This window comes from Lampris incognitus, chromosome 10, assembly GCF_029633865.1.
Source record: "Lampris incognitus isolate fLamInc1 chromosome 10, fLamInc1.hap2, whole genome shotgun sequence".
Lineage (NCBI taxonomy): Eukaryota > Metazoa > Chordata > Actinopteri > Lampriformes > Lampridae > Lampris > Lampris incognitus.
Window position 1 is genome coordinate 59009977 of NC_079220.1, and position 26635 is coordinate 59036611.

At 48.1% G+C, this 26635-nt stretch overlaps 1 protein-coding gene across 1 annotated transcript in view; it reads left to right on the top strand.

The window, feature by feature from the left end:
- Nucleotides 1-26635, top strand: part of LOC130119999 (voltage-dependent T-type calcium channel subunit alpha-1I-like) — a 287779-nt gene that overhangs the window by 120599 nt on the left and 140545 nt on the right. The window contains exons 6-7 of the mRNA XM_056288611.1: nucleotides 19389-19737; nucleotides 20214-20306. Of these exons, the coding sequence (XP_056144586.1) occupies nucleotides 19389-19737; nucleotides 20214-20306 (442 nt within the window). The remainder of the gene's footprint in view (nucleotides 1-19388; nucleotides 19738-20213; nucleotides 20307-26635) is intronic.

Consider the following 26635-nt stretch of genomic DNA (forward strand, 5'->3'; position numbering starts at 1 on the left):
AAGTGGTGGTAACACCACACAGGGGGGAGTTACCACACAGGGGGGAGTTACCACACAGGGGGGAAGTGGTAGTAACACCACACAGGGGGGAGTTACCACACAGGGGGGAAGTGGTGGTAACACCACACAGGGGGGAGTTACCACACAGGGGGGAGTTACCACACAGGGGGGAAGTGGTAGTAACACCACACAGAGGGGAGTTACCACAGAGGGGGGAAGTGGTGGTAACACCACACAGGGGGGAGTTACCACACAGGGGGGAAGTGGTGGTAACACCACACAGGGGGGAGTTACCACACAGGGGGGAGTTACCACACAGGGGGGGAGTGGTGGTAACACCACACAGGGGGGAGTTACCACACAGGGGGGAAGTGGTGGTAACACCACAAGGGGGAAGTGGTGGTAACACCACACAGGGGGGAAGTGGTGGTAACACCACACAGGGGGGAGTTACCACACAGGGGGGAAGTGGTGGTAACACCACACAGGGGGAAGTGGTGGTAACACCACACAGGGGGGAAGTGGTGGTAACACCACACAGGGGGGAAGTGGTGGTAACACCACACAGGGGGGAAGTGGTGGTAACACCACAGGGGGGAAGTGGTGGTAACAGTCAAGCATACCACAGGCAACACACTGAGCGGTTGTAAGGCTCGTTATAACTGATCTGGCTATGACCATGGGTTTTCCAGATTGTGGAGAGTCTGCACTGGTTCATGCCAAGTAGGGCAGGTCACCATAGACAGCTGGCACACATTATTCTGTAGCGTGTGGGGGCTTAGGAGTCCAGTCGCTCGCCTCCACATCAAGCCTTTGACCAGCCGGAGGTGTCACGACAGCATCAAACATGTTTGATGTGTACGGCTGGAACCTTGACGAATTTGAGCTCATCAGCAAATGTGTGCGCCTCTGTGACCGCGGTCGTAACCGGAGTGCCTGTCTAACGGCCGGTAACCGGAGTGCCTGTCTAACGGCCGGTAACCGGAGTGCCTGTCTAACGGCCGGTAACCGGAGTGCCTGTCTAACGGCCGGTAACCGGAGTGCCTGTCTAACGGCCGGTAACCGGAGTGCCTGTCTAACGGCCGGTAACCGGAGTGCCTGTCTAACGGCCGGTAACCGGAGTGCCTGTCTAACGGCCGGTAACCGGAGTGCCTGTCTAACGGTCGTAACCGGAGTGCCTGTCTAACGGCCGGTAACCGGAGTGCCTGTCTAACGGCCGGTAACCGGAGTGCCTGTCTAACGGCCGGTAACCGGAGTGCCTGTCTAACGGCCGGTAACCGGAGTGCCTGTCTAACGGCCGGTAACCGGAGTGCCTGTCTAACGGCCGGTAACCAGAGTGCCTGTCTAACGGCCGGTAACCGGAGTGCCTGTCTAACGGCCGGTAACCGGAGTGCCTGTCTAACGGCCGGTAACCGGAGTGCCTGTCTAACAGTCATCTGCTGAAGTCGGCTGTTAAATATGTGTGGAGTCTTTTCCCAGTCAGAACTGCTCAGCTAACCAGGCTAACTACTGTAAAGCCTTTAAAAGACAGCAGTGGCGTGACACAGAGAGGCAGTCTGCCTCTCTGTGTCACGCCACTGTCTGTCTGTCTGTCTGTCTGTCTGTCTGTCTGTCTGTCTGTCTGTCTGTCTGTCTGTCTGTCTGTCTGTCTGTCTGTCCGTCCGTCCGTCCGTCCGTCCGTCTGTCCCAGATAACAGTAACTGCCTTCCTCCCCAGCTGGCAACAAACACCATGACACTCTAGCTGCATGTCTCCATATCCATGACCCCACATGACAGCCTTCACCTGCTGTGTGTGTGTGTGTGTGTGTGTGTGTGTGTGTGTGTGTGTGTGTGTGTGTGTGTGTGTTCGTTCAGTGCTGTCTGAGGTTCTTGGCAGTCACCCCATCTGGTTATGCTGACATCAGCTCGTGATGAAGACCTACCTGATATGTGTATTAATAACATGGATAGACACGTGTGTGTGTGTGTGTGTGTGTGTGTGTGTGTGTGTGTGTGTGTGTGTGTGTGTGTGTGTGTGTGTGTACTTTTGTACATCTTAGCAAGTTTCGCTGACATCAGCATGTACTAACCGATCTAATTGCCAGCTGAAAGGAGACACGTGTCTTCCCTGCTAGCGCTGTCCTGTTTGCTTGGCCCTTTATGGAAAGTTCAGAGCTATTCCTGAACGGTGTATTGATGCAGCCTGCACTGCAGTCTCTCAGTGAATCGTGTGCTACGTCTGGTATTGTCTGCGGCTCATCAATAGGCAGCCGGACATGATTGATCCTATGAACAGAGATGTCACCCCACTAGCTGGGCAGCATCCTCAAGTGCTCCTTAAGCAGGATGCTAAAGCACTGTCAGCTCAAGTGCTACTGCTTTGTAGCTGAAGCTGCATGTGCTGCGGCCTTCCTGTGGAGGGGACCAAACAGGAAGTAAGTCTCATATGAGGGATCAATAGTGTCATTCTGGCTTTTTGAAACCATTGTGCTGTGTGGAGCTCCGCAACTAAAGTAGTATTGACAACACCCCCCCCCCTCGCATGTTAAATCATGGGAGTGGGAGCCTGACTTCAAGCAGAGACAGTCTACTAAGCAGTTTTATTTATTTTAATAGATGTTAAAGTGGATCCTCTAGTGAAAAACATGCAAAGCAAGAAACCATAAGAAGACAGTCATGCTGCAGTGGGACCACCCCAGCCACAAGTTGTGTTGCTGGAAGCATGCTATCAGTGCTAAGTGTTAAAATACCAAATGAAAATTCTGCTCCACAACTGACTCCATTTTTTACAAGACACAGCAAACAGTCAAGCAAACAGACCATCCCAGTCTCACAGTCCAGATGTCCAATACGAGTTTGCAGTTCCCAAGTTACATTGTCAGTGTTCTCTCACTGCATACAAACCATGTTAAAACTAGTCTTGTGGGGTGTCCAGGTAGCATAGTGGTCTATTCAGCGAATGAATGAGGATGCTCAGAGCATCCACTGTGGTCGTGTGCTTTTATATTATTAGATTAGAGATGGTTATGTCAGTTCAGCCGTAGGCTTACAAAGGGATGTATTCAGATATTAGGTTAGATATGGGTACATTTACATGTGGGCTTGTTGGGTTCAGAATCAGGGTATATATTTTGGAGGCCAGTTATGCATTATAATCTGTGTTGAGTGCAAGTTGGGGTTAAAAGCAGATCTCAGCAGATGTCCTCAACTACAGCAAACTTTATCTATAAAGCACATTTCATACATGGGCAACACAGTGTGCACTGCAGCTGCCCACTGCTCCTATACACCATGATGGGTTACCTGCAGAGGACACATTTCATGACAACCTGAACAATGACAAAATCAAGTGACTTTCTTTCTCTTTTTTATATTGAACTCTGTTTCCCTGTCGAGCTCTGTTTCCCCCGAGCCGGAGTCGATACAATACCGGAGCTCTCTCCATCGAGTGAATTGCTGTCCGAGGTTCACTCTTGTTCCACCTCTGTTTCTATTACTCTCCTTCTCCCCTTCTTTGCCTCGTCTGTCAACAGGATTCTTTTTTTCTTTCCGGGTAGATTTTCCACTGTCACTGGTTGTTCCACCGGCAGCCATTTCCGCTAAAGGGGATAGCCACTGACAGTTACCAGGGAAAACAAAAGCACTATCCTCTTGCCTATTTTTGTTGCGCAATAGTTGACGCACTTCCTTTGTGCCTTAAATCGAGCCTTCATTTTCCCATGAGGTCGTACCCGGTGGTGGACAGAATTGCGTAGTGAAAGCGAGGCTTACAAGGAACCAGTCTAAATGCCAATGGTGGCATTATTGTAGAGCCATTACACTGTACAATCAACATTTACTTCATAATAAGTTAAAGCAAAAAAGTTGTCTACTGCTGCTTTAAATAAAAAAAATGGACTGCATTTCCCATAACACCTTTCTAGCTGCAACAGCTGCTCAAAGCGCTTTACAGTTAAGTAATACCTTATATTCACCATGGGTGAATGTGAGGTATGATATGGGTTAGGTGTCTTTCTCAGGGATACCTCCACATTTTACTGTGGGGGGGGGGGTCAAACCGGCAACCCTCCGGTTACCAGACGATGGTTTATTTAGACAGGAGAGGACAAATCAGAGGCATCAGCTGATGTTCTGTCAGGTCAGCAGCCGGTACACAAGCGGCCCTGCATGGCCCGTGATGAGCTGGAGCCTGCTGAGCTGATTCTTTGTGAGCCGGGTCCTTACTTTCATAACGTTTGTGATTGCGGTGATCCCTGTTTAAATATAGCGTTGCACATTATTTAACCTGATTATTTATGCCAAAGCACCAAATTAGCCTTTTCTTCAGGTTAGTGAGAGTGCTTGAGGGTGTAATTAGACATGCCCTTGTGTGTTATGTGAAGTTAAGGGCTATTGATGCCCCTCTGAGCAGTAAGGCTAGAGAGGGATGTGTCATTGTTAATTAGCGTCCCTTTCTGCCACTTGACACCTCCTCCTCACCACCTCCCTGTTTCGCCTACATTGTCCATTTTCAAACACTTCCTTCATTATCTCATGTGTCGACACATTCAGGACACCCTTTCAGTTTCTTTGACCGTATCCATCTTCTCTCTGTCTCATTTGACATTCAAACTGACGGCCAATTAAAACGTAAAGCTGCAATCCACAACTTTCTCGCTGTTTTTTTCTCTCCCTTTTCTCCCCAATTGTACTTGGCTAATTACCCCACTCTTCTGGCCTGTCCCAGTCGCTGCTTCACCCCCTCTGCCGATCCAGGGAGGGCTGCAAACTGCCACATGCCTCCACATGTGGAGTCGCCAGCTGCTTCTTTTCCCCTGACAGTGAGGAGTTTCACCAGGGGGACTTACACCCACATCCGACTTCCCACCTGCAGACACGGCCAATTGTGTCTGTAGGGACGCCCGACCAAGCCGGAGGTAACACTGGGATTCGAACCGGAGATCCCCGTGTTGGTAGGCAACGGAACAGACCACCACACTACTACCCAGACGCCCTACTTTCTCGCTGTTTTATCCATTTGAAATGTGGTGATGATGTGACAGTTCTGCTGGATACACAATTACTATTAAAGTACAACAGTGTTCCAGTATAGTTCAGGAGAAGTGGACCTGTTGCAGCTGATTTTCTCAGACTACAAAAAGGTGTAGCAGATATAGTGGCTTGTGTGCGGTAAGCTCAGCAGGAAATGGTCCGCACACTTTTAAAAACAGGATGCACAGCTCAAAGCTAACTCAGGCAGCCTCGTATATTACAAACTTCCTAATATCCTTCATCATAATGTCATATTGGTTGGTTGTTCAACAGAAGTATTGCCACTTTGGCTTTACGTTTCAGTCTTTTTTCCTGCTGGATTTGTTTCCAACACGTATCTACCAGTGGCGGCTGGTGCTAAAACTGTTTGGGGGGGGGCAGTTTAGCTTGGCGCAGCACACCTGACAGCTGCTTTAATGTCCACACAATCACAGAGTTATTAAGAAGGACAACGTAGCCTGTAGACTTTATCAGGGTTGGTAGACGGTGGATGATTGACAGTCGAGACGAGGCGTGGTGGTGGGTGAGAACATGATTGACAGCCAAGAGAATTGCTCAATCACATTAGATAAAAAAACATTAAAACAAAACCAATTCACTGCCAATAACAGTGGGAGTGTCTGGGGTGCACAGAACTGCGCCCCCTGGAAAATCTGAAGAAACCAATCAGAGAGCAGCCTCAGGTCACCTGCTCGCCACAAGTTGGAGGGCTTACATAAAGTATCGTTTGGCCAGCGCCCCTCACCCAGCAAGTATATGTATTCAGACAGGAAGTATATGTATTCAGACAGGAAGTATATGTATTCAGACGGAAATCAACCAGATACCATTTGAACCAGTATTTAATGCTGCTGACAGGCGCTCACAGACTGACAACACTTTTGTTCCATCATTATTTGCATTATACAACTAAATTATATTTAACATGTTTAGTAGGTTTTCGTCTCTTGATGTTTGAAGGGGGCGGCGCCCCAGCACCCTGTACTGGCCAGCCGCCACTGGTATCTATGTGTTTGCCACTGCACCAGTTGGTGCAACCCAACCAAAAAATGTTAAACAGCAGTATGCAGAGACTGGAGAGTGTCTCCAACCCTGGTATGGATGCCATTTAGCGTTATGTAATCTGACTCCATGGTCCAGATGGCTAAAATAATGAATTATTATGGGAAACCAGTTGTTGATTTCAGCTTTAAATGCTGCAACTGCCTGAGGGATTAGTTGCTGGAAGCAAAGGCAAACATTGCATAACGGATAAATGTCGCAGCTGCCCAGTCCAACCACAGTCTTGTTCTAATGAGCACTTACAGTTCTAGTCATGTGTTGTTTCATGTTAACAGCCTTTTTGAAGGGAAAATAAGTTGTGTTGAGGATTGACAAGTGCAAAGTTTGTTTCTCCATTTAAACATTAAACAATCAGTTTCGATTAATATTCAGTGATAGTCCTCGCCATTCTCTGCATAGATGTCTCAGCTCTTTCATATTCCACAGTTTGATTGATCGTGAATCAATTGTGTTATAAATTGATCCTTATTTTCTTATTTTTTTATTCGAGCACATGATGTCATTATATGTTGTTGTATGCCAATTATGGGCACATCTCTCATGCAGAGTATTGCTGCTTGTCATGATTGGGATTGCTTGCATCTGATGACTGTAAATCCCCCCAACTTTCTCACTATCCCCAGATTTGTACTGCCTCTTCAGGGATTTAAATGTGACGTCCTCCCTTTTCCAGTCATGCACCACCCAGGAGTCTTGCTCTCCTCTTTCCACCCTTGTCTTTAATTTTCTTCCCACTTGATTGCGTGCTTTCACAATCAAGACGTCTCTGTCTTCTTCCTTCTCACCAGCCTCACTCCTTCGCACCAGTCTTCCTTTCCCGCTCTTCTCTGCAATTTCACCTCATCTGATGGCTGGCAGCGCCCCTTTCCTCTCTGCCTCCCTGTCACCCTCCCTCTCTCTTTCAGACTGTCTCTCACCTTCTATTGGCAGCCGTTTTCTCAGTGTGATGTCAGGCTGTGTCGTGCCAAGGCAGTGGCAGGAGGTCAACAGTCTTCATTCACGCTCTGGTACTCAGCGATTCAGACATTGTGACAATCTATCCATCCTCGTTTTTTCACTCTATCTGCCCCTGTCTGATCCGTCTCGTCCTTCTCTCCTACTTTCTCGCACCATTAGTAACCATGTAATTTGAATGCCAGTGCCATTGGCGGTAGTCCACTTTCGTTTATGTTCCCAGCAACTTTACCATTATAAGACTGTGCCCTCCATTAAGCTGCATAAGTCAATGTTGACTCAGTGTGTCTCCACGCATGCACTGGATCAATGTGTGCCTCTAAGCTTCCTGCACGCCGTTCAATGAGAGGCAGTGCAGCCCAATACGGTCACTGTTACTATCGATCCTGGCGGTGCTGTGTGTGTGAGTGTGTGTGGGGGGGGGGGGGGGTTCAGCGGTCAAGGACAAAGCAGGAATTCTTGGCCATATGTGTCAGAAGAATCTGTCCCATTACTGAGGAGATAGACGAGAAGAGAAGCGAATAGGGGATGAGAGGAGGGAGAGGCGAGAAGAAGGGAAAAGAGAAAAGATGACAGGTTATGAAAGTACGGTGGAAAGTAAGCAAGAAGAAAGACAGGTGAGAGTAGGGCAGTGGAGGCAGCAGATGAAATAATAATGCTAATAATACATTTTATTTGTGGGCGCCTTTCAGAGCACTCAGGGACACCTTACAGAAGACAGGTTATGAGGTGTTGACAGTAAATGATCCTTAAGGGAGACACATGAAACGTGTAGATGCTGCTGGATGCTTCACAATCTGAGTTGCTGTCTTTACGTGGCATCGGTACCACAGCTGGATGTAGTGTCGTTTTTCATTTTCTTTTACAATGTAGCCAGTTGTAGCCCACTGAAGGTTGAATGAATGAGTGAATGGATGGAGGACGATTTATTACAAACATTTAAATAAGCAGGATATAATATACAGATAAGCCATCGCCAATAATCTGATGTGATCAACAAATCCACACATCAACCTCAGCCAACACATCTCCGTATGCACCAGATTATTTGGTACATGTTGGAAAAGCAGTAGGAGGAAGTACACACTTGTTTTTTCCTACCCCTTCTCACCGACCCCCCCCCCCTCCATCCCCACCTTTTCTCCCCAGTTGTATTTGGCCAATTATCCCATTCTTCTGAGCCGTCCCGGTCGCTGCTCCACCCCCTCTGCTGAACCGGGGAGGACCGCAGACCACCCGTGTATGTATTACAGTAAAACTGGATACCGGGTCTGAAAATGGCGCCTGTTCATTCCTATGAGAATTGCGCGCCCGGCGCATACGCCGAAACAGTTTCTGGCTTCCGGGTTACTTCCGGGTACATGCGACCCAGTGAATATGCGCAGTAGTGTTGCTCCCATCATGCCTCCAGGCTATGAGAACAAGCCAACCGCGTTCAGGATCCGGCGCTGCGCTATGCTACGCTAGCTACTACAGGACTTGGGACTTGAAACCATGGATATATTTATACAAACAGCCAACAAAAAAAAGAAGACGTTCAAAACAAAGTCTAACAAGTGACCAATAAACGCGACGCAAAACCACAAACTCAACACATCTTGACGTGTGAAAGAGAAGGCCCAGCTTTGTGTCATTTATCACCTTCACCTTTGATTTTTGTTCATCCAGACAGCGTTTGTGTAACCTAGCAAAGATCCGCGTTCCCGAGACACCACATGACCGCACATAGAGTGCTCGTACACAGCCGTGACGTCATGCAGACCGAAGCTTTTTCTGGGCTTTGGAAAACTTTAAAAAGATTGAAACCCCATGGCTTAAAACCTACAATAGGGAGAGTAATGTCTGACCATGGTTACCGCGGCAGGTGTCCTGTCAGCACTTTTACAGTGGTGGTCTACGGGGGAAACGTGTTTTGGGCCGCAGGGGATTTTTCACTGCAATACTGCGACTGACCACTGGGAAAAAATTGGCTGCAAGGCTGAGCGGCGGCGCCGTATCCAGTTCTACTATAATACACCCATGAGGCTACCACATGCCTCCTGCCATACACGTGGAGTCACCAGCCGCTTCTTTTCACCTGACAGCGAGGAGTTTCACCAGGGGGACGTAGTGCGTGGGAGGATCACGCTATTCCCCCTAGTTCCCCCTACCCCACGACCGACCAGAGGAGGCGCTAGTGCAGCGGCCAGGACACATAGCCACACCCGGCTTCCCACCCATGGCCAATTGTGTCTGTAGAGACGCCCGACCAAGCCGGAGGTAACACGGGGATTCAAACTGGTGATTCCTGTGTTGGTAGGCAACGGAATAGACTGCTACACTACCTGGACACCCTCTTCTCCCCTACTCTTAAGTTAATTCAGCTACTGTATATGTCAAGCTCAATTCCCACTGTACTGTATAGTCCAAATTCAGTGCAAGTTGGGTTGCACAAAACAAACTCAACTGCTGTGAAGAACAGGAGAAAAAAACCCCACATCAACACGAGAGAAGGAGAAAAGAACAGAAAATGGTAGCAGCAAACCAGAGAGTAAGGGTTTTAGTTTTCACATTCACAGACTGTGCGGCAGTGATATCAGTAGCGAAAACTTGTCCACACAGTTTGGCCAGCGTTTCAGGGACACGCGGCCGACGCCTCGGTGTTGTGGCTGCTAACATCTAGAGATAATGACAAAACCCTGAGTACATGCGTTCGGCAATGGCTTACTGATGGAGAGGCTCCATTCTGGCCCTCCTCAGGCCCAGGTCAAGGCATGGCTATCCACGCCGTGCCTTTATGGACGCCACAGCCGTGTCTCCACACAGAGAGAAGCGCGCTAGGCTAATGGCTCTCCCTGGCTGGCAACAGGACTCGCCATTGTTGGTTTGTCTTCCATTTGCTGTGGCTTTCACATCCATGTCCCTGCTTTTGTGTTGTTATTGCCTCCCCATATTTTCTCTTGTTTTGGTCATTGCTCTTTCTCTCATTTATATTTCTACATTTTTTCCATTGCATTCCCAGTATTCCATAATACATTACCAATTTTCCAGCACTTTCCATGTTTTGTGTTTGTTTTTATTCACCCTGATTGCATTGTAATGTCACTACGGCAGGTAGATGGAGAGCCCAGGTGGTGCACTGGAGTCTAAGGAGAAAATAATAATGATAATAAATTAAACTTATGATGATCGTTTACCTTTGTGTTAGTAGTTTTGCTTTTCTTATGCTCGTTAGTAATTCTTTTTTTTTAATCCCCCCCTTTTTTCCTACCCAATCATACCTGGCCAATTACCCCACTCTTCCGAGCCATCCTGGCCTCTGCTCCACCCCCTCTGCTATCCCGGGGAGGGCTGCAGACTACCACATGCCTCCTCCGATCCATGTGGAGTCGCCAGCTGCTTCTTTTCACCTGAAAGTGAGGAGTTTCACCGGGGGAGTCATCAGTGTTAAGTTCCTGGGAGTTCAAGTAGCACGTGGGAGGATCAACCTATTCCCCCAGTTCCCCCTCCCCCCCGAACAGGCGCCCCGACCAACCAGAGGAGGCGCTAGTGCAGCAACCAGGACACATACCCACATCCGGCTTCTCACCCGCAGACACGGCCAATTGTGTCTGTAGGGACGCCCGACCAAGCCGGAGGTAACACGGGGATTTGAACCGCCGATCCCGTGTTGGTAGGTAACAGAATAGACCGCTACACTACCTGGTACCCCCCCCCCCGTGCTCGTCAGTAATTCTGATGAAACTAATGGTATAGTTACATTCATCAAACACGTCCTGAACACATCGTAGTGTTGCTGCACAGTAAAGCTGCAGAGACAGAGGAGCTGTTTCCCAGGTGGTGTGGTGTGGTGTTGTTTCCCAGCTAGGGTGGTGTGGTGTTGTGTTGTTTCTCAGGTAGGGTGGTGTGGTGCTGTTTCCCAGGTGGTGTGGTGTTGTGTTGTTTCCCTGGTAGTGTGGTGTTGTTTCCCAGGTGGTGTGGTGTTGTGTTGTGCTGTTTCCCATGTGGTGTGATGCTGTTTCCCAGGTGGTGTGGTGTTGTGTTGTTTCCCAGCTAGGGTGGTGTGGTGTTGTGTTGTTTCTCAGGTAGGGTGGTGTGGTGTTGTTTCCCCAGGTAAGGTGGTGTGGTGTTGTTTCCCAGGTAGGGTGGTGTGGTGTTGTTTCCCAGCTAGGGTGGTGTGGTGTTGTTTCCCAGCTAGGGTGGTGTTGTTTCCCAGCTAGGGTGGTGTGGTGTTGTTTCCCAGCTAGGGTGGTGTTGTGCTGTTTCCCAGGTGGTGTGGTGTTGTGTGGTGAAGTGTGTGTGTTTTGCCATGCTCCTGTTAACCTGAGTGGGAGCAGAACATAATGAGCTGCTGTGGAAGGAGGCAGTCAGCTAGACATCTGTGTGTAGACCAGTTGTCATTAGCTTGGTCAGTAAATCAGCTGAGAATGCTGCCCCCTCTCTGGCACGTGGGGGGGGAGCAGCACGTCACTGTGTTCGTCTCCGTGTGTGTGTGTGTGTGTGTGTTTGTGTGTGTGTGTTTGTGTGTGCGTGCGTGCATGTGTGTATACAATGTGTTTGTATGTTTGTGTTGGATTCAGTACTTGCATGGGATTGTAGTTGTGTGTTTTTGCTGATTTGGTTCTCCGTGAAGGAATATACCCCCATGCATGTATATACACACACACACCACACAGACAAACACACACACCGCACACACACACCACATAGACACACACATTTGTACATGGCTAAAGATACAGGATTAAACGCTGGTGCTGATATGAGCTCATCTGCGGTCATGTCCCTTGTTGATTGGCTGACCTGTATGACGGCGGGCCGCTACATAGACATGTGACTTTCCTCTGCCGGCGTCTCATTAGCTTCTAGTTACACAACTGTTTCACAGCCTGAGTGTCCCACAAGAACCCCGTGATGGATGAGCAGCCTCGCCTCTTGTGTCCTCTTTCTTTCCATTACAGAGGAGGTGTATTTCTGGTTTGTCTGGCATTAGGGGATCACAATGAACAGTGCAAACAAATGTGTCTCAGGACTTATGGCACACGGTCTTTGGAGAGGCGCGGTGGTTAGCGCGGTTGCCTCACAGCAAGTAGGTCCTGGGTTCGACCCCCGGGGTAGTCCAACCTCGGGGGTCATCCTGGGTCATCCTCTGTGTGGAGTTGCACATGTTCTTCTCGTGTTTGCGTGGGTTTCCTACGGGTGCTCCGGTTTCCTCCCACAGTCCAAAGACATGTAGGTCAGGTGAATGAAAGACATGTAGGTCAGCTGAATCAAAGACATGTAGGTCAGGTGAATCAAAGTCATGTAGGTCAGCTTAATCAAAGACATGTAGGTCAGGTGAATCAAAGACATGTAGGTCAGGTGAATGAAAGACATGTAGGTCAGGTGAATCAAAGTCATGTAGGTCAGGTGAATCAAAGACATGTAGGTCAGGTGAATCAAAGACATGTAGGTCAGGTGAATGAAAGACATGTAGGTCAGGTGAATCAAAGTCATGTAGGTCAGGTGAATCAAAGACATGTAGGTCAGGTGAATCAAAGTCATGTAGGTCAGCTTAATCAAAGACATGTAGGTCAGGTGAATCAAAGACATGTAGGTCAGCTTAATCAAAGACATGTAGGTCAGGTGAATCAAAGACATGTAGGTAAGGTGAATCAAAGACATGTAGGTCAGGTGAATCAAAGACACGTAGGTCAGCTTAATCAAAGACATGTAGGTCAGGTGAATCAAAGACGTAGGTCAGGTGACTCAAACACATATAGGTCAGGTGAATCAAAGACATGTAGGTCAGGTGAATCAAAGACATGTAGGTCAGGTGAATCAAAGACATGTAGGTCAGCTTAATCAAAGACATGTAGGTCAGGTGAATCAAAGACATGTAGGTCAGGTGACTCAAAGACATGTAGGTCAGGTGACTCAAAGACATGTAGGTCAGGTGAATCAAAGACATGTAGGTCAGGTGAATCAAAGACATGTAGGTCAGGTGAATCAAAGACATGTAGGTCAGGTGAATCAAAGACATGTAGGTCAGGTGAATCAAAGACATGTAGGTCAGGTGACTCAAAGACGTAGGTCAGGTGACTCAAAGTCATGTAGGTCAGGTGAATCAAAGACATGTAGGTCAGGTGACTCAAAGTCATGTAGGTCAGGTGAATCAAAGACATGTAGGTCAGGTGAATCAAAGACATGTAGGTCAGCTTAATCAAAGACATGTAGGTAAGGTGAATCAAAGACATGTAGGTCAGGTGAATCAAAGACATGTAGGTCAGGTGAATCAAAGACATGTAGGTCAGTTGACTCAGTCATGTGGGTCAAGTGAATGAAAGACATGTAGGTAAAGTGAATCAAAGACATGTAGGTCAGGTGAATCAAAGACATGTAGGTCAGGTGAATCAAAGACATGTAGGTCAGGTGAGTCAAACACATATAGGTCAGGTGAATCAAAGACATGTAGGTCAGGTGAATCAAAGACATGTAGGTCAGGTGAATCAAAGACATGTAGGTCAGCTTAATCAAAGACATGTAGGTAAGGTGAATCAAAGACATGTAGGTCAGGTGAATCAAAGACATGTAGGTCAGGTGAATCAAAGACATGTAGGTCAGCTTAATCAAAGACATGTAGGTAAGGTGAATCAAAGACATGTAGGTCAGGTGAATCAAAGACATGTAGGTAAGGTGACTCAAAGACATGTAGGTCAGGTGACTCAAAGACATGTAGGTCAGGTGAGTCAAACACATATAGGTCAGGTGAATCAAAGACATGTAGGTCAGGTGAATCAAAGACATGTAGGTCAGGTGAGTCAAACACATATAGGTCAGGTGAATCAAAGACATGTAGGTCAGGTGAATCAAAGACATGTAGGTCAGGTGAATCAAAGACATGTAGGTCAGTTGACTCAGTCATGTGGGTCAAGTGAATGAAAGACATGTAGGTAAGGTGAATCAAAGACATGTAGGTCAGGTGAATCAAAGACATGTAGGTCAGGTGAATCAAAGACATGTAGGTCAGGTGAGTCAAACACATATAGGTCAGGTGAATCAAAGACATGTAGGTCAGGTGAATCAAAGAAATGTAGGTCAGATGAATCAAAGGGTTAGGGTGGTGGATGGGTGGTCTTTGAGAGTGGGGTAGGCGATTGGGATAATGGATGGGTGGTCTTTGAGAGCGGGGTAGGCGGGTGGGGTAATGGATGGATGGGTGGTCTTTGAGAGCGGGGTAGGCGGGTGGGGTAATGGATGGGTGGTCTTTGAGAGCGGGGTAGGCGGGTGGGGTAATGGATGGATGGGTGGGTGGTGTTTGGAGATATAGAAGTGTGCGCTGGTTTCGTGCTCTGCTTGCTTCCTGGCTGTGTGGCAGCAGTGGTGCAGGAGCGGCAGCAGTGGTGCAGGAGCGGCAGCAGTGGTGCAGGAGCGGCAGCAGTGGTGCAGGAGCTGCAGCAGTGGTGCAGGAGCGGCAGCAGTGGTGCAGGAGCTGCAGCAGTGGTGCAGGAGTGGCAGCAGTGGTGCAGGAGCTGCAGCAGTGGTGCAGGAGCTGCAGCAGTGGTGCAGGAGCTGCAGCAGTGTAGTGAGTGTAAACCTGCAGCATGACTGCACTGCTCTGCATTGTAAAGGTTCAGACGTGTGGGGGAACTGCAGTTGTGAGTCACCAGCCGTGTGTGTGTCTGGTGTCTTCTCTTCGATGTGCAAGAGGAACGGAAATATGAACGTCACCATGTTGTCAGTCAGCCACCAGCTGTAAACAGACCTGCAGCAAAAACAGAAAAAGTACTCCCCATGCTCCCAGTGCTGAAACTTGTGCTATATTAAACTCAAGACCATAGTAACACAGTGTGGAGTACAAACAGTAAATGAATATAACACAAAAGTGTGACAGTACACGACAGAAATGGAATTCAAACACAAGCCATGTGAGGCAAACAAACATTTTTCAGGGAGGCACCCAGTTTACTAATTGTCTTTGACTCAGCACACTGTAATCCATCCATCCATTTGAATTTGGACTTAGATGTTCCGTTGCCTACCAACACAGGGATCGCCGGTTCGACTCCCCCTGTTACCTCTGGCTTGGTCGGGCGCCCCTACAGACACAATTGGCCGTGTCTGTGGGTGGGAAGCCGGATGTGGGTATGTGTCCTGGTCGCTGCACTAGCGCCTCCTCTGGTCAGTTGGGGCGCCTGTTCAGGGGGGAGGGGGAACTGGGGGGAATAGCGGGATCCTCCCACGTGCTACGTCCCCCTGGTGAAACTCCTCACTGTCAGGTGAAAAGAAGCGGCTGGTGATTCCACATGTATGGGAGGAGGCATGAGGTAGTCTGGAGCCCTCCCCGGATCAGCAGAGGGGGTGGAGCAGAGACCGGGACGGCTCAGAAGAGTGGGGTAATTGGCCGGATACAGTTGGGGAGAAAAAAGGGAGGAAACCCCAAAAAAGAAGAATTTGAACAGAGCTGGACTATTTAAATAGTGCCTCGGCAGATACCCGTCCTTTCCTCTACTATACATTCACTCTGACATTCAAACACGACGAGGTATTCATCCCAGAACACTTCTCGCTGCATTAATAGCTCATTCTCTCAGTCCTGCTGAAACCCTTTATCTCGCTGTTACTTTCAGGATTCTAACCTCAAAATGTCTATAACTTTTGTTTGCAGTAAGTATTTCTCAAGTTTAAAGTCTTGTTTAAATGTAATGTACAGAACACATGCTGACATAGCTTGCAGCTCATAGTGCTAATTCTGTAAAAATGGGTGTTGTTTCCCCCCCCCTTTTTCTCTCCCCAATTGTATCCGGCCAATTACCCCACTCTTCTGAGCCGTCCCCATCGCTGCTCCGCCCCCTCTGCCGATCCGGCGAGGGCTGCAGACTACCACATGCCTCCTCCCATGCATGTGGAGTCACCAGCTGCTCTTTTTCACCTGACAGTGAGGAGTTTCACCAGGGGGACATGGTGTGTGGGAGGATCACGCTATTCCCCACAGGCGCCCCGACCGACCAGAGGAGGCGCTAGTGCAGCAACCAGGACACATACCCACATTCGGCTGCCCACCCACAGACACGGCCAATTGTGTCTGTAGGGATGCCCAACTGAGCCGGACGTAACACAGGGATTCGAACTGGCGATCCCTGTGTTGGTAGGCAATGGAATAGACTGCTACACTACCCGGATGCAAAAATGGGTATTTTATTTGCTACTCAAGGGCTAATTTCTGCCAGTGGGTATTAATCCAACTTTGACTGCACTAAACTTGAGAAGAAAACACAGTCCTCTAATATCTGTTTGATGTATAATCCATGCCGATGAGTTACACTCCGGAAACATACAAATTAAACATAAAACCATATATTATTCAACTGAGTTTAATGTTTTACCATTAAACAACTTCCCCCAATATCCAGTTGTCCTCTTTAGATTCCTTTTCATCAACACTATCCAGCAATCACCCACAAATTAGAAGAAAGAGGGCGAATATATAGGAAAGTGGTCAGTAATGTGCCATTAAGTCAACCCGTCAACATCATGTCAGGTATCACTTAACTCGGTTAAATAGGCTGTGCAATTTCTAGACATCCCAACACTCCCCGATGGCTTCAAATACAACATTTTTTTCTTTCTTTCCTTTTTATCTCTGGTAGAACCTTGTGGTTTCAGACTAGGACTGTGTCACATGCTTACACTGTGTCAAGCCTCTAGACCAAGCACTGATGGCAATCCTCTGCAGTGGTACCAGCGCTACTTCACAAGATGTGGCTGATATGATCTAACCTGCTTTTCTTTACTGTCAAATCTGAGCACATTGTCTCCAGTTTGGTATTTCAACATCCCATCTATGCCCTGGCTGTAATTTAAATATGAAGCTAATTTTGGGTAAGAGAAAAGCAAAATGGAAGCACGATGAATCGTTATTAGTACTGGGGAAGAAAAAAAAACAATTGCTGAGCTGGAACACAGATGATGAGGTAGGAAAAGGGTACATGTCAAGGTCTGGGTAGATTAGATGGTATGCGAACAATCAGTTCTCTTAGTCAACGTGTTGGATGTAGCAGTAAAGACCTGAGCGACTTTGACAAGGGCCAAATTGTTAGGGCACTTGTCAAAGGGACATAACGATTTGGCCCAGTTTGGCCCAGTTGCCAGACTACTGGGTCAGAGCATCTCTGAAAGCAAGGTTTGTGGGGTGCTCCCAGTCAGCAGTGGTGAGTACCTACCAACAGTGGTCCGAGGAGGGGCAAACCACAAACTGGTGACAGGCTATTGAGCACCCAAGGCTCATCGATGCGTGAGGGCAACAGAGGCTATCCCATCTGGTCCGAACCGATAGTTGAGGCCTCCTGTAACCGTCATGGTTACGGGAGGACTGTGTCACAACATAGAGCTCATCGCATCCTGCTGAGTATGGGGCTGCGTAGCCGCAGACTGGTCAGAGTGCCCATGATGACCCTGTCCACCATTGAAAGGGCCTACAATGGGCACGCGAGCATCGAAACTTGACCTTGGAGCAACGGAAGAAGGTTGCCTGGTCCGATGAGTCCCGTTTTCTTTCAAATCACATGGGTGGCCATGTACATGTGCGTCGTTTACCTGGGGAAGTGATGGCACCAGAATGCACGGTGGGGAGACGACAAGCCGGTGAAGGGAGTGTGATGAAGGACCTGCTGCTAATGTTTTGGTGCCAGGTAGATTAGACGGGGAATATGGAAAACCACAAGAGAATGACTCATCTGACCCCAGATTTTGAGCACCTCTTCGCCATTTGTCAAAACTTGTCGGGTGACCGTGTGTGTGTGTGTGTGTGTGTGTGTGTATGTGTGTGTGCATTTTAATACACTGCTCAACCAGCCCACCCCAGTGGACTCAACTGTATTGGCAGAGCTCCCTGAACAGCCTACCTTGCAAGAGCTAGACCTCCCACCATCTTTTAAAGAAATCCTACATGCAGTCAAGACCCTGAAAAACAACAAAACCCCTGGACCTGAAAATATTCCAGCTGCAATCCTCAAGGAAGGAGGCTACCTCTGTACGAGCATACTGTATCTCTATATCCTTGAGGTGTGGAGTCGCGTGTGTGTCCCCCAACAGTGGAAAGACACCAACATTGTGACCATTTCTAAAAATTAAGGAGACAAATCCATCTGCTCCAACAGTAGGGGTATTTCACTACTGGCCATTGCTGGAAAGGTTCTAGTCAAGATCATGCTCCGCAGACTAACACTCGCAATAGCCGAACGGGTCATACCAGAGTCACAATGTGGCTGCCGAAAGGATAAAGGGACCGTTGACATGATCTTTGTGACACGCCAGCTCCAGGAGAAATGCCGAGAACAGCACAAGGATCTATACATAGCATCCATAGACCTCTCAAAGGCATTTGATACAGTTAACCGGGCCCTGCTTTGGCAAGTCCTGAAGAAATTTGGATGTCCACCCAAGTTTCTCACCCTTCTTGGACAGTTTCACTCAGGAATGATGGCCCGAGTGGTAGTGGGGAACCACAGTTCTGAGCCCTTTGGTGTGCTGACTGGAGTCAGACAGGGCTGTGTGCTAGCCCCAGTCCTGTTCAATATCTTCTTAGTCTCTGTTACAACACTGTTACGAAGGAGGTTGGAGAAGCAGGCTGGAGTTACCATTGACTTCAGCCACCATTGACACCATTGAGCTACAGCATGCAGACGATTGTGCCCTGGTAGCCTACACACCAGAAGCCTTAGAAAACGCTCTGTCGGCAGTTGTAACTGCATACAGGAGAATGGGGCTGATCATCAACACCCAAAAGACAGAGGTAATCTGTCAGATGAGTGCTGACTTCCCAAGCCACCCAACAACCTTCACAGCAGAAGTGCAACAGCCGGCCACTGTTCCTGCCTTCATATATCCAGGGAAGCAAACTATCTGACACCTGCGCAATGGTTGATGAGATCCAACACCGCCTCAAACAAGGCTCAACATATTTTGGTCGTCTAAGGAGAAAGGTTTTCCAGAACAGCAACCTCAATCTCCACACCAAAGTGCTTGTTTACAGAGCAGTGCGCATCTCCACACTACTCTATGGATGTGAGGCATGGAGTCCACTGCATGCTTTTGCGTACGAGTGTAGTGTGCATGTGTGTACACTGTACTATATGTATACCTGGATGTGTGAGCATTTGTGTACAAATCTGTTTGTAGGTTCCTATGTTTTCAAATAAAACAGCAAGTATATTTTAACTATATCAGTTATGAATCTTGTTAACATTTCCTTTTTCCCTTTCCTTCCTCTTTCCACAAAATCTCCATTTCCCTTCTTCACTGTGTTGTACGTGGAAAATGAACAAATTGCAGCATTTATTGTTCACCTGTCAGAACCAGCTAAACTAGTTTCCCTCCCTCCACACTGAACATTTCTTCCAGTTCTTCAGGTATGACCCTGCCGGCTCCCTACTACCAGCCAGAGGAAGACGACGAACGTCCCTTTATCTGTTCACTCGTCGCTGACAATGGCATCATGTCATGCACTGATGTGCCAGCACGGCGCGAAGGAGGCCACACCTGCTGTCTGGATAAGGAGGATGCGCTACACAGGCAGGCACTGGGTCTGGCGCCTGAGCACCTGTCGAACGGCAGCGGTGCTGGCGGAGCAATGGGTCTGTGCATCAACTGGAACCAGTATTATACTCGTTGTCACACTGGGAGCAGCAACCCTCACAAGGGTGCCATCAACTTTGACAACATAGTCTACGCCTGGATTGTCATTTTTCAGGTGGGTGCCAGTGAGAGAGGTGCTGACATGAAAGTGGTTTGGCATGGGCAAGGGTTTTCCCAATCTAAAGTATATTGTGACTCCCTTAGTACAGTCTCGTGCTTACTTAACAATTCCTCCATAAACTGATGTCAATATGCACTTGCAAGCTACTTGTGGATGAAAAGCACATGAATCTGATTGTACTTGGCAGCTAGTAGGTTCATGTAAATCCCTCCCTCACCCCTGGAATTACTCCCTCATGCTGCAGCCGTGAAGGAAAATGGTGTTCGTAGTGATTTGTCTAGGTCTATTAAGTGTCGGAAGAATAAATGTAAATTCATGCAGATTTTAAATGAGCACTTTTATATGCACACATATTCACCGGTATTATACAGATAAGTGTTCATGCCCCAGGTTTGCCCGTCTGTTATTTCATGCTGTATGCCCCATGTTTGTTTTGAGCCCTGTGTGGAATAAATGTGTTCTCTGCAAAGGTGATCACCCTGGAAGGATGGGTGGAGATCATGTACTACGTGATGGACGCCCACTCTTTCTACAATTTCATCTACTTCATCTTCCTAATCATCGTAAGTTCTATTTTACAATTATTAAGATTATTACTCCTAATTATTATCGCTGCAACCGCCACACCCTATTCTCATTTCATTAATAGCATCTGAAGTCATTATTCATCTGGTTTAGTATCTTCCCAACAAACAAAAACTGTTTTATGTCAGAAAATATATTTTTTACCTCAGGTTACTAATATTAAGTTCAATCCAAAAGGACATTGCAATATCTTGGATATTTAAAGTTTATCCCCCCCCCCTCCCCAAAAAAAAAGTTTATCAATTGTCATTTTATTTAAAGATGAACTGTCTAATGGTAATCCGTTGTGAAACAGTACTCTAGATAGTGGTGAATAGACATCCTTCGTGCTTTTTTTTTTTAATCAAACAGCATTTTTTAAAAGATGGAACCTTTGCAGTGTTTGAGATCTGGTCATACGGGTTGAAAACGTCATATTGCTCTCCTTCAGTGTGACAGACTTATTTTGAGCATTCCATGAGCCCATATGTGAGCCTTCACAAGTCCCCCCCCCCCCACCTCCACCAATTGTACTTGGCCAATTACCCCCCTCTTCCGAGCCGTCCCGGTCTCTGCTCCACCCCCTCTGCTGATCCAGGGAGGGCTGCAGACTACCACATGCCTCCTCCGATACATGTGGAGTCACCAGCCGCTTCTTTTCACCTGACAGTGAGGAGTTTCACCAGGCACATGGGAGGATCACGCTATTCCCCCCAGTTCCCCCTCCCCCCCGAACAGGCACCCCGACTGACCAGAGGAGGCGCTAGTGCAGCGACCAGGACACACACCCACATCCGGCTTCCCACCCGCAGACACGGCCAATTGTGTCTGTAGGGACGCCCGACCAAGCCGGAGGTAACACGGGGATTAGAACCGGCGATCCCCATGTTAGTAGGCAACGGAATAGACCGCTACACCACCAGGACACCCCGAGCCTTCACAACTTCTACACTGCCACCTGCCACCAGACATGTCCCCATGCCGATCTACTGTAAAAGTCACGTGTGACCGCAGCCGAAATCACAAGAGCAGTGAGTGTCCACAGTGTGTGTGTGTGTGTGTGTCCAGTGTGTATGGACGTCAGCAGCCCCGTGGCACCTGCATACTGTGCAGTAATGCACAGCAGAGAAAAATGTTACAATGGTAATAGACTTGCAAAAATCAATAGGAGCATGGAGGAAACGGTGTCTAAGAGGAGCTGTAACATACATTTAACCACGTTGGTGAGAAAAGGGAGAGAGACACAAAAAGAAAGAGGTCAGTGAAAGAGAGAGAGAGAGAAAAGGAGGAGAGGAGAATGTGAGAGAGCAGGCTGCCATAAAGACAATGCATGACAATGTGTGTGAAAAGAAAGATTAAGCAAGAAAGAAAGGAGAGGTGTGTTCAAGAAAGAGGAATAGACCATACGTAAGAGTGTGAGAAACAGGGAAAGAAACGGGCTGAGAGGTTGCATGTGTTTGTGTTGATGTGAGAGATGGATAGTCGGGGAGAAAGAGGGCAGAACGAGAGGTGACAGGCGGTGTTGTGCCACAGTGGTCTCCTCCCATGAGCGTCTGTGTTTCAGGACTTGTGTAAACAAGTGCTGCGTAGCGCCACCAGCAGGGTGATTAATGCTGGCAGGCCTCGCAGCAGCCAGTCAGTCGGACAGGATGACGACAAACCGTGTGTAAACGGGTACCGTGGATGGCTTCTGAGAGTATCAGGGCAGAAGAGATGGGGAAACAGACAACCACCAGAGAGACATAAAGACATGATCCGGAAAGTCAGCGTAAGAGACAGACTAACGCCGAATGTTCATGCTCAGGCTGTTGTATCTATTTATTTATCTATTCATTTGTTTTAATGTGAGAAGAAAAGTCCTCGGAGGTGATGCATCTATGGAAAAAAGGCAAAGCACAGAAGGTGCTCAAAGAAACCCAAGGTGTTCCCAAGCCAGAATGGACATGTAGTCCCTCCAGCGAGTTCTGGGTCCACCCCAGGGTCTTCCCCCAGTTGGTTCTCCTGGACCAGTGTGCGGTGCTGGAAGTCGGCACGTCCGGGTTTCCGCCTCTGCCTGCCGCCCGGCCTGCATTAGACCCTACCCCAATGCTCATCCCTGCAGGTGGTGGGTCCACGGGGTGGTGGCTCCATGTTTTTTCGGGCCGGACGCGGCCGGGCACCATGGGCCAAGGCCTGGCCACCAGACGCTCGCTGGCGAGCTCCCTTCCGAGGTCTGGCTCCAGCAGGGGGCAAGAGATTCCCAAAATGCATAAAAGAGTGATTCATTATCATCATCGGCGGTCACTCGGCGTGGAGTATGACTGTCCTCCTTCTTGGTCCTTGTGGGTCTTCAGGTGGGCGAAGAGGCCGATCCTGGAGCTGCATATTTTGGTGCAGTGTGGGCAGGGGTGGGTGGTGGTAGTCGTGGGATTGGTTTTGGCCTTTTTGGTGGAAACGTCCTCCTTTCTGAGTCTGAGCTTGTCTTCTGCAGCACAGCGGACAACATTATTATAAAGTGCAGCTCCTTCCCGGACAAGTTTTCTCCAGGTCGCCCTGTTGGTTGCTGTGTCCTCCCAGGTCTTAGGGTCTATGTGGCATATTTTGATGTTCGTTTGGATGTTATCCTTATACCTTTTCTTTTGACCACCCGGGGCGCGTTGTCCTGTGAGAAGCTGGGAGTATAGGACTTGTTTTGGAAGGCGAGAGTCAGGCATACGGATGACATGGCCAGTCCATCTGACCTGGTGTTGGGCGATGGTGGCAGTGATAGCGGGAATGTTAGCCTCCTCCAGGACGCTGGTGTTGGTGCGTCTATCTTCCCAGGTGATCTTGAGGATTTTTCGGAGGCACCTCTGATGATGTGCCTCTATTGCCTTCAGGTGCCTGCTGTATGTGGTCCAGGATTCTGATCCATACAGTAGGGTGGGCAACACTACCGCTTTGTAGACCAGAATTTTCGTTCTGGCCTGGAGGTTGCAGTTTTCAAAGACCCTTTTCCTCAGTCTTGAGAAAACCCCACTGGCACAACTGAGGTGGTGGTGTATTTCCTCATCAATATGAGCTTTGGAGGATAGGAGGCTTTCAAGGTATGTAAGGTGGTCCACATTTTCCAGTCTGGTTTTGTCAACATAGATAGTTGGGGGTGGTGCAGGGTTATTTGTGTTGGGAGGTGGCTGGTAGAGGATCTGGGTCTTTTTTAAGTTAAGGGCCAGACCAAGCTGCTTGTATGCCTTGGCAAAAGCATCCAGAATGCACTGAGAGTGATTATGGCAGAGAGTGATTATTAGAGTGATTATAGCAGTCATAACAAACAAGAATGGGGGGGAAATCCTTATGAGGATGAGGAGAGATAAAGAGGCAGAGAAATGGATAAAAGAGAGGATGGAAACAAAAAAACTGAAGAGGTGGCTTTACAGTAAGATCTCTCAGCAAGAAATAAGAGAAGTGAAGGCAGAGGCTTCCCTTTCTCTCCGGCTGTCTCTATTGCGCTCACAAACTCTTTCACCTCTTCATTAGTTGCTCCTTTTTTCAGCCTCCCCCTCTCTCCATCTCTCTCTCCCTCTCCCCCTCCCTCTTCCTCTTTCTCTTTCTGCCCCCCATGCATAGCTGGAGGCTGATAGAGCCAAAGAGACCTTGCTCCAGTCTTATTCCTGTTGTCAGATGTTGCCAAAATGCTGTGACCGCACATCTGTGGGTGACGCTCTAAGCATGCTCCCCATGCAGTACTTGATCAGAACGTCATACAGAAGATACTGAAGGTGTTTTGCTCTGCGGACTTAAACCCTATATAATTAATATTCATGTCAGACTATATGAGTACAAAGTACTGTATGGGACTCAAATGAAGCCGTATGAAAATGTAATCTTTAATGAATCAGGAAAGTGAATTATGTACATTGTGAGCTTGCTGCTTGTGTGACTATGTAAACCCGTCCCCATCCACAGTGTTGTGTCAGAGACACAATAGCTTGTAGCATGTGTAGAGTTTGGATTTAATTAAATGCAAACGTCATATTGTGTGTTAGTCTAGAAATACTGGTGAGGGTAGCGAAAGATGGGGAAAAAATAAGAGAAGTGGACAGGACAGGAGAGAATAGAAAATGTCCAAATTAGTGCAAGAAAAGGAGCACTTGTGCAGAGGGATGAATGGAAGCTGAGAGAGAGAGAGAGAGAGAGAGAAAAACAAAACTGCACAAACAGGAACTAAACCCTACACGGAGTGCCAGACTTGGCTTAAAGAATACGACTTCTTCCCCACCTACTTCTCTCACAGTACGTCGGCTCTATTTTGCTGCAGTAATCACAGGCGTGGTGGTCGATGTTGTAAATCTAAGCCTTTCCTTGGCCCAACCTGGACCCGCGGGTGTCACAGTCAAACTGGCAGCATCAGTCTGGGGACACTAGATAGGTGTCAAATAGCTGCGTACTCACTTCAGGCCAGATGGTGTTTCTGCTCTTCCATTCATCCCAGTCTCCACAAACCTGTATGTCACCCCCCCCCCATTTAATTTTCCTCCCCAATTGTATCCGGCCAATTACCCCACTCTTCCGAGCCGTCCCGGTCTCTGCTCCACCCCCTCTGCTGCTCCGGGGAGGGCTGCAGACTACCACATGCCTCCTCCCATACATGTGGAGTCACCAGCCGCTTCTTTTCACCTGACAGTGAGGAGTTTCACCAGGGGGACGTAACGCATGGGAGGATCATGCTATTCCCCCCGGTTCCCCCTCCCTCCTGAACAGGTGCCCTGACCGACCAGAGGAGGCGCTAGTGCAGCAACCAGGACACATACCCACATCCGGCTTCCCACCCACAGACACGGCCAGTTGTGTCTGTAGGGACGCCCGACCAAGCCGGAGGTAACACAGGGATTCAGACCACCGATCCCCGTGTTGGTAAGCAACGGAATAGACCGCTATGCTCCTTAGACGACCACATACCCATGTTTTAGGCTTGGTTCATGCTTGGCTTTATGGAGCTTGTATTTATAGCAAGCGACCGACGTTTCACTGACTGTACATATCAGAGACAAATAAATGTGAATAATGAAAACAGACTGAACTGAATAGAGTCCATGTCTAATTTTCTTTCCATTGATTATAATTTGGTTCTGGGAGGGTTTAAATTGGGTTCCAGATCTGCAAGGCAGCTTGGACTCAAAGGTCATCAGCTTTAACTTTGCAGATACTGACCTCATGCCTTGCGGAAGACCATAACAAATCTGCATTTGCTTTTGTGCCTCATGAGAGGAATGATGGTGGATGCAAATGTGCCGCCCGTTTGATCCTCTTTGTGGAGCTCCAGTGTGTTTAGCGCCTTGTAGTCGGGGTCCTTAGAGAGGCCCTGAGGTGTTCAGACAGCACTTTGCTTTGCACAGGGACGTACCGTGAAGCCAGGGTGACCTCGGTGCTCTCTCTGCTGATTTCTTTGTATTTTTTCACTTTTAATCTTTCACCGATGCCCTCTCGCTATTTTTGTCACCCCCCTTTCCTGTTACAAAGTGTTTGATAGTACAGAGCTTGTCAGTTGATTGTGTATTGAAGTGTATTGAAGAAGATACACATTATACACTTTACATCCGTCGTTAGTCCAGTGTCACAAAAACCTCATCGTTTTAATCGAGATGCTTCATTGTGTGTTGTTACAGCTGAAGTGTCTGTGTCTGTAATACACTGAAGGGTCTGTACATGTACTACACTGAAGTGTCTGTATATGTACTACACTGAAGTGTCTGTATATGTACTACACTGAAGGGTCTGTATCTGTACTACACTGAAGGGTCTGTATCTGTACTACACTGAAGTGTCTGTATCTGTACTACACTGAAGTGTCTGTATATGTACTACACTGAAGGGTCTGTACCTGTACTACACTGAAGGGTCTGTGTCTGTACTACACTGAAGGGTCTGTATCTGTACTACACTGAAGGGTCTGTGTCTGTAATACACTGAAGTGTCTGTATCTGTACTACACTGAAGTGTCTGTATATGTACTACACTGAAGGGTCTGTACCTGTACTACACTGAAGGGTCTGTATCTGTACTACACTGAAGTGTCTGTATCTGTACTACACTGAAGGGTCTGTATATGTACTACACTGAAGGGTCTGTATATGTACTACACTGAAGGGTCTGTATATGTACTACACTGAAGGGTCTGTATCTGTACTACACTGAAGTGTCTGTATCTGTACTACACTGAAGGGTCTGTATATGTACTACACTGAAGTGTCTGTACCTGTACTACACTGAAGTGTCTGTACCTGTACTACACTGAAGGGTCTGTATATGTACTACACTGAAGGGTCTGTATCTGTACTACACTGAAGTGTCTGTATCTGTACTACACTGA